At 42.9% G+C, this 12,055-nt stretch overlaps 1 protein-coding gene across 6 annotated transcripts in view; it reads left to right on the top strand.

The window, feature by feature from the left end:
- Positions 1–11,753, top strand: part of Tamm41 (TAM41 mitochondrial translocator assembly and maintenance homolog) — a 41,805-nt gene extending 30,052 nt beyond the window's left edge. The window contains exons 6-9 of one of the 6 annotated variants that reach the window (XM_074044437.1): positions 2,018–2,183; positions 3,599–3,661; positions 4,534–4,653; positions 11,610–11,718. In XM_074044437.1, the coding sequence (XP_073900538.1) occupies positions 2,018–2,183; positions 3,599–3,661; positions 4,534–4,643 (339 nt within the window). In that variant the 3' untranslated portion in view covers positions 4,644–4,653; positions 11,610–11,718. The other 5 variants (XR_012436389.1, XM_020177169.2, XM_074044436.1 and 2 more) reach the window with 5 other exon arrangements.
- The last annotated feature ends 302 nt before the right edge of the window (positions 11,754–12,055 follow it).

Raw genomic sequence — 12,055 nt, 5'->3', positions numbered from 1 at the left:
TAGATCTGCTTTTTAAATGCAGTTTGGCTTTTACTTTCATGTTTCAAGGAGAACTTAAAAGCAATGACAGTTAGAATGCAGCAATTCCTTTGAACATGCCAGCTAATATTTTGTCTTTAAACACATGCTTTTGAGTAAAATTCTTTTCCTCGAGAAAACCATGGCAAATTCTACCTTTTTCCAATTACTCCAGCCATTTTGGCACCCCTAAAATTCCTGGCGTTTTTACAGATTGAAGTATAAATAAGTTTAAGATCCTATTGACCTATCCCAATTTGTGACCCCAAAACAAGAATCTATAGGTGTCATTTCTAGGACATGCTGCAGAAATATCCATATTTTTATCATCTGTATAGCTAAAGCTAAATAGAGGCTAGAGCCAGTGAATTCAGAACTATCCTAGTGATAAGTACCAAATGTTTAGGTAAACACACCACTCTTTTTTTAGAGCCACTAAATAATGGCATTTTCTTCTTTGTAGAGATTTGTAGACAAAGCTAGAAAATTCAGGCATTGATATGTACATTCTTAATAAATGTTGAATGAAAAAAATGGTAGAATGAGTGAGTTCTAGTCATTAAGACGGTTGTGTCTAGAAAATTTGAATCTAAAATCTCACACATTCAATTGTCTAATTTTTTCCTACTGCTCTTTTTTTTTTTTTTTTTTTGGTGTTTCTAGGACTTGAACTCAAGGCCTACAACTTAACCCATTCCACCAGCCCTTTTTGTGTTAGGTATTTTCGAGATAAGTTCTCACGAACTATTTGACTGGGCTGGCTTCAAACCGCGATCCTCCTGATCTCTGCCTCCTGAGTAGCTAGGATTGCAGGAGTGAGCCACTAGTGCCTGGCTTACTGCTCTTTTAATTGAAGTTAAAACCTAAACATTTGGTAAGAGAATATAAGACAGATACATGGGATCTTCTTCCATAGAAAATATTGTGATATACTATTGAGGACAGTGCTGTTGGCAGGCAGGCAGTGTTTATATGTTCCTTTTAAAAACTGTAATTCCAGCCAGGCATGGTAGCACACAACTGTAATCCCACCACTAGGAAGGCTGAGGTAGGAGGACCATGAGTTCAAGGCCAGCCTGTGCTATATGGTGAGACATTGACTTAAAAAAAAAAAGAAAAAAAAGATCAACAGATTTAATTTCATGAAGCAAAGTATTCTATGTTAGGGAAGCCAGTTTGGTCTCAGCTGTGAGGCTAACTTTTGATGCCGTGGTTTCCAGGTGAAGTCTAATATAGGGTTTTATGGTTTTTTTATTTCTGTTTTATCTTTTAACACCTTAATGTATTCATTGTAGCTCCCTCTTATTTAGCAAGTCATGACAGCTAAGCCTCGTTGATTCACTGATTCATTCCCTCATCACCCAATATCTTTTGAATACCTGCTATGTGCCCAGGGATTCAAAGTGAATAAGAGCGCTTTTGTCATTGATGTATCCTACAGCTGTGAAGTTCTACATGGTTTGTAAAAGGCCCTGAGGGCAGGGGCACACATTTGATGCCAATCTCTTACTGACTGCATGATTCCAGGCATGTTACTCAGTTTCCCTGAATTTAAAATGGGAAGGACAGTGTGAGTGCCTGGATGTGACAGGGCTGTGTTGGCTGGCTGCAGCCTCCCTTCCTTTAATTCCAGGATTTAGGACAAAGAGAAAAGTGACATTCTTTGTTATATGGAAGCAGAGTACTATAGGAAAAGCATTGTCCTCTTTGAAGGGACTTGGATCCTGCACTCAGACACTCAGTTTCAGTTCAGAAAGAAGAGAGTCTCCATTCCATGTTGTCACCAAGCATAGGTATGGGTGCTCATGTTTGTGTGATTTTATTATACTTTTCTAGAGGGAGAAAAACCATATTTAATTACATATGTATGCATGGGAGTCCCATATAATACGAGACTCCTGTTTGTGTGGTTTTAAATAGAAGCCATGTGTCTTTGAATATTTATATAATTCAGAGCACTTCCATAGACGTCATCTCTCTCTTTTTTTTTTCCCCTCAGATAGATAAAAGCCCAGAAGGACAATTCACTCAGCTAATGACATTGCCCAGAACCTTACAGCAACAAATAAATCACATTATGGACCCTCCTGGGAAAAACAGAGATGTGGAAGAAACCTTACTCCAAGTTGCTTATGACCCTGACTGTGGCAGTGTGGTACGGCTAGGTAGGCCCATGCCTGTGACATTGAGAAAGTGCTGACTGTGGGTAAAGCAGTCTCTGTGATTGAGATGTGTTATTTCTTCTTTCTTGCCTAGGGAGATCAAGAGAGAGATTGCCTCTGGGAGGAAGAAAAGCACTAACAATTTTGGGTTAATGTTCACTTGTTTGAAGCAAGGTTGTGGGAATACATTTTTTCACATTTCCATATCCTAAATCACTGTCAAAAGGAGAAACAATGCTTCTTTTTGTTTCAAGAGCATAACTTCCAGAAGTTGCTTAAAAGATGTGTCTGTGTTCTTTGTGGTGGTCTGAGAAGGAAGAAGACTGGTGACGTTTTTAATGATTTCATGACATCAGGAGCACAGCTCTCTCCAGCCAAGTCCCATTTGATATATCTTAGACTGTACAGCAGGTTTTCTTTAACATGGCCTGTGTTCCAGAGCATTCTCCCAGGGGCCTCCCCAGTGTTTATCAAATAATGTAAGGGTTGGGGTGTGGCTCAAGTGCTAGAGCGCCTGTCTTGCAAGCACAAGGCCCTGAGTTCAAACCGCAGTACTGCCAAGAAAGAGGGGGGAGGAGGAAAGAGAGAGAGGAAGCGAAGGAGGGAGGACAGAATGAAGAAAGAGATGGAGGGAGGGAAATCCAAATCTTATCTACAGAGCCTCACTTCCCTCTCAATCAATAAGGAAGTAATTATGAACCTGAAAATGATTCCATGTTTCAAAAAGTGCATTCTCGTGTTTCCAATCACAGATATTTTCTGAGCTCCTCTGGGTGCAAGCTGCTGTGCCAGGTGCACTTTGGAGTAGCAGTCTTGAGCTGTAAAGCACAGCTGAACGTTAGTTACAGTGGCTGGATTCCACACTCGCTCTCTCAGGAGCCTGCACCAGATTTGGGAACATGTACTTAAGCGTCCTACTCTGAAGATGTGAGACACATTTGTTCTAATGTAATCCTGATAACAGTGCAGTCTCCGTGCCTTTTGCAGGGGATGGGAGTCTGATCTCGCTCCAGTATTCTCTACATGTGTTTTCACAGTGGAAGTTTTTCTCCCAGATAAAAACATTTGGTTTTTAATCTCTTCACATCTTGAAATTGAGAACCAGAAGCCTTAAGCAGATTTAAATTCCTAAAATGACCTTTGAGGATCACCCCTCACCCCTTCTGAAGTAGCCCAGGCCCAGAGTGGTTCAGTCCTTTGCCAGTGGTCACACAACTAGCCAGGCCACAGCTGGCTGCTTCAGTGTCCTGTCAGTCTGGATGCCCTTTTCACTGTCCCTCCTTGGCACCAGGGCACAGCTTGATTTGCTAGTTTTATTGGATAACTGGAAAGTATATAGTTTCAGGTTTTAAAACTGTTAAGATGACTTACATCTGTTTTGGGTTTTCTTTGGTATCCTTTTTGTTTTTTTCTTACAGGGCTTTCAGCAATTGTGAGACCTTCTAGTATCAGACAGAGCACCAAAGGCATTTTTACTGCTGGTGAGAACTTTAGAAAATTCTTACATAAAGTGCTTGCTGGATTGAGAGGTTGCAGTGCTCTTAGTTAAAATATATCTTCTGTGTACTGGTGAAATGCTGAACTTTTATGGTCCTACACTAGACATTGCAGTACCATATGCTGTTTAGAGCTGATCACCTAAAATGCCAGGCCGTTTGAGGAACTGTTGTGAGACTTTGCTGCTCCTCACAATTCTTTGCAATTCTTTGCAATGTGGAGTTTTCACATGTGTTTTTATATGTATCAAAGCTACACATGTAAGCCACTGCAAAAGCAGCAATACTTTGTCCTGTTTCCTTTTCTTCCCTCTCTTTCTCTACAATTACATCCAACTCTTTTGGTGAATTGTTTTTGTTTTTACTGCCATTTCTCTTAACTAATGATTTTATATTGCTCCTTCCATGCTTTTCAACTTTCGGCACTGTCTAGTGACGCATCTCTATGGGAGATTAGAATTCAACTGTTGTACCAGTCCTCACTACACTCACTCACCCTCCCATCTCTGTCCTCCTAATATACTTCTCTTGGAGTTTTGGCTAAGTCAGTATTCAGTTTCACAAGCTATAAGGCACATACGTACTTTCCCTTCCCTGTATGGAGTTTGTTTTCACCTGCACCCTGGGGCGCTTCTGTTCCTGCATGCTGAGTGTTTCATGTTCTCGGTGCACACCGTCATCTTGATGACACGCATGGTCCCCTGGTTTCCTAGAAAGGGTGTGTGGGTACAAATGTGGAGGTCACTATGTCTGAGAATCTCTTTGTCTACCCTCAGGCATAATTGACACTAGGATGGGAATAGATTAGAAACTATTTTCCTTTAGACATTATTCTGTAAATATCTTCTCACTTCCAGAACTGCTGTCAAAGTCCAAAGCCATTCAGACTCTTCATCCCTTGTATGTGTTCTTTCTGGAAGCTTGCTGGGTCTTCACTTTTCCCTGGGGCTCTGAAGTCTCTCCGTGATGTGCTTGATGTGAGTCTGTTTTTATGTTTTATTGGGCACTCATTGCCCCTTCAATTTGGAAACTCAAAATACTCTTTAATTTTCTCCCATCTGTTTTCTCTGTTCTCCTTCTGGAGCTCCTTTTATTCAGATATTGACCCTCCCAGACTAGTCCTTGGGTTACCATTCCTTCCTTTCCTATTTCTTACCTCTTTGTCTTTGCTTTGCTTTCTGGGAAACTTTTTCAACTTTAGCTTCCTATCTTTCTGTTGAGTTTTTTGTTTCTGCTTTTTTTTTTTAAGAATGCCCTGGGATTCAATGCTATGCAGGAGCTCTATCACTGGGTTACATTCCTAGCTCCTGCTATTCTATTTTTAATTTCTAGCTCTTTTGTTGTTCTCTGAATACCCCCTTATTACATCCTGTTCTTGTTTTATGGTCTTAAGTATTTGAACATATCTTTAGGTGATATAAAATTGCCCTCCAAAGTGACTATGTTGATTCACAGGCTGATGAGCAGTACATGAGAATTCTCTTTTCTCCCCATTCTTTCCAGTACTTTGTATTATCTGCTGAATAACTCTTCTAGCTCAGCCTGTCTTCATGTGACTATGTGTTGAATATCTCTCTACACTAGCTACTCAGGACTCAAAAGAAAATGGAACAGGGTTCACACCTGTAATCTTAGCTCCCCAGGACTCAAAAATGAATGGAGCTGGGTGCCGGTGGCTCACACCTGTAATCTTAGCTACTCAGGAGGCAGAGAGCAGGAAGATCGAGGTTCAGGGCAGGACTGAACAAATAGTTCAGGCAAATAGTTCTTGAGATCCTGTCTCAAAAACCAACACAAAAAGGGCACCTGCCCAGCAAGCATGAGGCCCTGAGTTCAAACCCCAGTCCCTCCAAAAAAAAAAAAAAAAAAAAAAGTGAATGCAATACCATCCTGCCTTCTGGGGATCATAGTCTAAAAGACAGATGTGCTCATAGAGGTTGGCAGTTTGAGGGTGAAATGGCAGAGGTAGCCCAAAAAGAGAGTGATCTTTCACCTCGAACCTGCTCCCAGGGTTTGAGAGTGCTCTGGAGCTGGTGTGTCCACAACTCTTAGTGTCTCACAGCCCAGCTGCTTAGATGCACACTTGAGCCCTGGGACAAAGTGTTGCCCTCCCGAATCTTTGGGAAAATGAGACAAAGATTCAGCATCACTTATACCAAATCTATTGGGAAGATCTACCCTAATTTAGATAATCATTTAGTCTGTGTTCTACTGGTTTTGCTGGCAAGACCAAAGGTGAGGTGCTTTGTTTGCTTGGGTGATTTGGGCTGTTGATTTATGATTTGCACAGGTGCTCCCTTGCCAGGATTCCTCTTGGAAGAGTCGCAGTGATTGGGTTTTCTTCATTTTTTTGGCTTCCCACACTATAAGGAATTATTATTATGTTTTTAGTTGTGGTAATGGTGTTAATGAAGTTTTTTAAAATCCTTTTTTTTTTCAGAGATACATACTAAAATATTTATGGATAAAATGATACCACACCTGGGATTTACTTTAAGATAAAGTGGTAGAGGGAAGTAATAAGGGCTTTATACTCAAGATTATTCATAGCTGATGCATTGTTGAAGCTGAGTAAAGGTACACAGAGATATGTCATACTATTGTGGCTAGGGTTTTATTTTGTTTGTTTTGAGGGTGGGTCTTGCTGTGTAAACCAGACTAGTCTCAGACTCAGTCCTCTTGCCTCAGCCTCCCAAGTGCTGGGATTCCTGTTTATTTATGTACTTTTTTAATCTTGAATTTTTCTTTAATAAAATATTTTAAAAGTGCTGGGTGTGGATGGTTCATGCCTGTGATCCTATATACTTATGAGACTGAGGTCAGGAGGATCTCAGTTCAAGGTCAGCCTGGGCAAATAGTATGCGAGACATCCTTCCACCACCACCCAGCTCCAAAATAACGAGAGCAAAATGGACTGGAGGGCCATTTTTCTATGCTTTTTCAAACCCCAATACCACCAGTGAATGAACGAATGAAAAGAGCCACCAGAAATGAGTCCTTGGTCATCTTTCTGTTCATTCCTTCCCTTCGCCAGCAGAGGGCAGTGGGTTGCAGAACCCACAACCCAGGAGTGCCAGTGCTAACTTGCTTCACTTTCACTTATAATGAGGCCACATTGTCCTGTGGAAGCCCAGAGTGACAGAATGTGTGTAGCCTGGCCCAGAGGTTGCAGAACTGTGGAAAGTGATGAACACTGCAGATTCTTGGGCCTCCTCACCTTATACTCTGGCTCTTCTGTTTACGGAGGTCATGGGCTGTGATAAAAACTGTCTAGCATAACACCCAGGGCAGGGGTTTGTGAACCCCAGAGACAAGAGCTCAGATCATAACTTAACCACCATGACTTGGGCAAGTTACCTGGTTTTTCTGAGTTCTGATTTCATAGGAATATTATGCCTGCCTCACTAAATCTTAAAACTTCCATCTTAAGACATAAAAAAGCATGTAGCACTATGGCTGATCTTTCTTTTGGTAGCATTATCTGAAAGTTTACTTATCTCTTTACATGTTAAAATGGTACTGGCCCATTAGTCCTCCAGGTCTCCAGTGGAGGAAGCAAGCAGTGATGAACACATGCCTACATTCTCTCCTCTGTCCTCCTACCCTTTGTTCTTATCATTATAGTTTTGGTTGGACTGCCTTGCTTTTGCTAGGAAGATTCAGTTTTCCTTTAGCCAGCAGATCCCTTTGCTATTCAAATTCAGTTGTGTTGAGGGAGTCAGCTAAGGGAAGAGACTAAGCTTGAGTTGGGAGCACATGGATCTGAGGTTCTAGTTATTCATTTTTTTGCATTGTATAACCTTGGTACATTAATAATCCCCTCTCTTGTGAAACAGTGGGGGAAGTTCTGAGGGCTAAACAAGTGTCCAGAATATCTGTCCTAGGACCTAGTGGGTGCTGTATAAACTTGGATGGATCTAGTTCCAATCTCACACTTTTCCTAGAAAAGATGGAAACCAACTCAGCAAACTGGGCATCCCAGTAAATGGCACTGGAAAACATATGGTGTGTTCTCATGTAGTCTGACACTGTCTGGGGTTATTAGGTCCCTTGAATTCTGACCATCAGATACAACCATGTTCAAATTCGAGTACAGAAATCCTGCGAAAGCCAAAAACAATTGTTCTTTTCCTTTTCCCTGGGAGTTTTTTATTTAGAAAATAACACCAGTGTCTCTTAGACCACGCTTTTAGCAGAAGAACATTATTGTCATGAAGGCAGCAGGATCAGCGACAGAAGCCAGCCAGGAGCTGCAAAAGGAGCCTCCTGATCATTGCCTATCTGCCTCTCATGGTAGCAGCAGATGTTATCACATCTTGAGCTGGTAACAGAAGACCAGCTAAGCAAACTGCCATTTTCCGAGCAGCCCTTTATAAAGTTTCTCGTGGAGCTATTTGAGTATACTGGTGTGGGAAAAAGTGGGTGAGAAACAGCGAAATCGGTGACTACACTGAAAGACAAGAGGCAGGCAGAGGAAGGCCTTAACACCATGTTAAGGGTGCAGTTTCTTTCATGGGTAGAGGGAAGCCAGTGAAAGATTGTAGGAAATGCAGGATTGCAACTGGTGGATAACGGTGAACACTGTCGGTAGGGAGCCAGCTAGAGAGGGGCTCCAGTGAGGGACTCCTGCAGCCTGGACTTAGGCCACTGAAGTGCAGACTGAAGAGGTTCCAGGAGGGAGTGACTCAGGCTTGAGGAATGACCCAAGTTTCTTCCGGGGAAGCAGGGCACCATTACCTGAGGGGAGGGAGGTAAAAGAGGGTGAATCTCATTTTAAATATTTATTTTTCCCTACCTGATTTCCTGGTCAATCAGAATTAACTCTGGGGGCAGATACCAATTCACCTGAACTAACGGGACAGTTTAGTCTTGTTCCTAACATGATCCTGCATGCCGGGATCCTTCTAGCCCCTTCTGAACACAGTAACTGGATCACCACTGTCCTCTGTGCTGATGTCCTATAACCATGGTGACTCTTCCTTGTTGTCTTGCCTTCGTGTTTAAATAAGAAGGATGCGTGATAACATTAAAGACCTTTCTGGTGGCCTGTTTATCTCTTATGCCTGAAAACTCTCTCTTTTTTTTATTTTGAGACATGGTTTCACTATGTAACCCGGGCTGGCTTTGAACTTTCTGTCTTCCTGTCTCAGCCTCCCCAGTCCTGGGATTACAGGCTTGTACCACTATGCCCAGCTAGGTCTGAAAGTTAAAATAAGTTTCACTTCTGTCTCAGAAGAGCTTTTCTTTGTAGATATGTCTGACTATGGTTGGATATTAATTTAGATATTTTGGGGGCTTTCTCCCAAAGATCTGAAGTAGGGAATTATGGGAAGGTAGAGACCTCTCACAACCTTCCATATCTCTGCTTCATAATGTCTGCCAGAGAATTTTGTGTCAGTGGGCTCATCTCACTGGTACTTTTTCTTGCTGGATTCTCTACATGGTCTGTATAATAGTCATTTACTTGTTGTGTGTTTGTCTATTGGAGCTGAGGATTGAACCCAGGGCCTCGTGCATGCTAAGCACCTGCTCTGCTTCTGAGCTATACCCCCAGCCCCTGGATACAAGCCCTTTGTTGGATGTATGTAATGCGAAAATCTCCCACTCTGGAGGCTGACATTTCACTACCTTAAAGTCATCTTTTGTCCTGGGTACCAGTGTCTCACACCTGTAATCCTAGCTACTCAGGAGGCAGAGATCAGGAGGACTGCAGTTTGAAGCCAGCCAGGGCAAATAGTTCAGAGACCCTATCTCAAAAAAATCTATCACGAAAAAAAAGCTGGTGGAATGGCTCAAAGTATAGGCCCTGAGTTCAAACCCCAGTACTGGGGGAAAAAAATAAAGGTGTCTTTTGCTGAAAAGAAGTTTCCAATTTTACATAGTCCAGTTTATCCATTTTGTTCTTTAAATTTTGTGTTCTGCTTAGGAAATTTTTGTCTACTTCAAATTCATGAAATTTAAAAGCCCTCTGCCTTTGTCGAACTTAAACTACTAAGGCCTAAAGGACTCTTCCTTCTAATCTGTTGGTTCTTAACCATTCACAAACCCAGGATTCCATGGGAATCTGTGTAAAATGCTGGACTCTGCCCAGAAGCGCACATTTACTCCTACACGGCAGATTCTCCCACAGCTTCAGGTTGCTCAGACTGATATCCAGCCTGTCTCTGGACCCTTGTTAGATGGGGAACACTTTACAGAGGAGGAAAGCTTGGCCCAGAAAAGGCAAGTCACACTGTCACACAGTTTTGGACCCAGCTGAGCCCAGGCCTTTTAACTCCTACCCAGTGCTCTTTTGGGCACGATTCCCTGTTGCAATCTTTCTGAGAATACATACCTTGTTGGCTGAGTCATAGAGGGAGTCTTCCAGTCAAGTTTCTATGACCAGCAGTAGAAGATGGTTCCCAGTGATGCTCAGCTGCTTCATGTATTCACTGTAAAGGTTCGCGCTCCAAAGAGTTTGTGACTAAGTTTTCTGAAGGCGACCTGAGGATTGTCACGGTCTGTACATCTGCCACTAGCCATGAGTCAGTGCCCTGGGTGCTGTGTTAAGCTTTGCTGTGTGTAACTGCCTGGATTCTGCTTGGTCTCCTGGTTGGTCCTGCTGAAACTTTTAAAAGTACTTTATATAATAAGTTCCCAGCCTCAGTGCTCAAGTCGGTGAGGTTTACCAGAGTGGTTACTCCAGGGAGAAAATTTAAAGGGGTGGAGTCAGGGAACAGGGCTCCAAGCTTCTTGGCTAGATTGTGTCAGTTTGCAGGTAATCAGCTGGTGGGCAAGCCAGGCCAGAGATCCAGCCATATTTGCTAATGATTTTATTGGTACCCTGCCTCCCTCTCTGTCATCACCTACAGTAACTCTTCACACGTTCTAAGCGGGCAGCTCACTCAGACCTTAGTACCAGGCATCTCTGAAATGAGTGCTGCCACCTGCCAGCATGCTTACAAAATGCACTGCCAGCAGGTGGGTTTCAGACACACAGCACAGGTCAGTGTACAGCTCAGAACAAAATAGACTGTTGAGACTTTGGGGCCACACACTGAAACACAGACTGAGATTTCACCCTCAGCGCAAAGCAAGTTGAGTCTGTCATAACATCCATAAGTAAGGTTCCTATCAAATCTGACAGACTAATGGCATCTTGTTTATTTCTTCCCATTGTATGGATTTTCTATAAGTCCCCAGTAAGCCTCTTCTTGGTTTCATCACATAGTTGTGAGTAGGCACAGGGGATCCTGGGGAGCCAGCTGCCTGAATGTGGTGTGTTCACTCCAACATTTCAAGAGCATCTACTGAGCACTTGCTGAATACTGGTGGGTGCCCTACTAGGTAAGGGGGCGCAGGGCTCCCTGTCCTCAAGGAACCCTCACTCTAGACAGAGGGACAGGTGGGTCAGCCAACAAGCACTACAGTGTGATAAGTCAGCACTGTGCATGAGAGCAGACTGCACTTCTGTGGAAAAAATCCTAAAGGGGATGCCAAGTCTACAAAGGAGAAAATGGTGAGAACTGCATACATTGCAGGCAGACAGGCAGCATACGTGGGGACACTAAAGCAGCAAGGTGCAGACACTGTAGAGAGGGGACCAGGGTGCCCCAGTACATATAGTCTTCTCTGTCCTATCTTTCTCCTCCTTTCTAAAACAGCTACAGAATTCACAGGTTGTCAACATGCTCATACCTGAAAGATTGGCTTATCCCAAGAATTCAGGTACCATGGGCACCCTTATCCCCATTTCAACAGAGGCCAAACTCAATCTCATCCCCCACACAGGTCATGGTCTTCAGTAACCTTCAGCTCCCTGATCTCCTAGACTCTTTGTCAGTACATCACTGCCCCACTCCAGACAAGTCCCTGGTCAGAGTGTCATAGAAACCTGCTATAAATCCACTCTGTAAGCCTTCATGTTCTCACCCACTCTTCTTTTCTCTTTCAGGTATGAAGAAATCAGTGATTTATAGTTCACTAAAACTGCACAAAATGTGGAAAGGGTGGCTGAGGAAAACATGATTTTGCTTATATTTATGTATTATATATAGATGAATAAAGTGTTTGATCCTTTTTGACATAAGTGTTACCTTGATGCATTACTTGAATTTGAAGAGACTGGGGTTTGTGTAATACTTCGTTTTTTGAAATGTGTGCATCAGACACCTATCCAGGCAGGACCCAAATCCATAAGGGGACTTGGCATCCCAAGAGCCCTGTCTCTGAACAGAACCATAAGTGCCTGCATTCTGTGAGCACACAGTCAAAGGCATGACAAATTCTGTAAGCTTGTGAACTCATACCCTGAGATGGTCGCAGGCCAGGCAAGCTGGGCTCTCTGCTGTCTGGTTCTCTCCCTAGTCTCTCTCCCATTTCCTTGTTTTTTTTCCCCCA

The sequence above is a fragment of the Castor canadensis genome, chromosome 10 (genome assembly GCF_047511655.1).
Source record: "Castor canadensis chromosome 10, mCasCan1.hap1v2, whole genome shotgun sequence".
In the NCBI taxonomy this organism is placed as follows: domain Eukaryota; kingdom Metazoa; phylum Chordata; class Mammalia; order Rodentia; family Castoridae; genus Castor; species Castor canadensis.
This window is presented reverse-complemented; position numbering and strand designations above follow the sequence as displayed.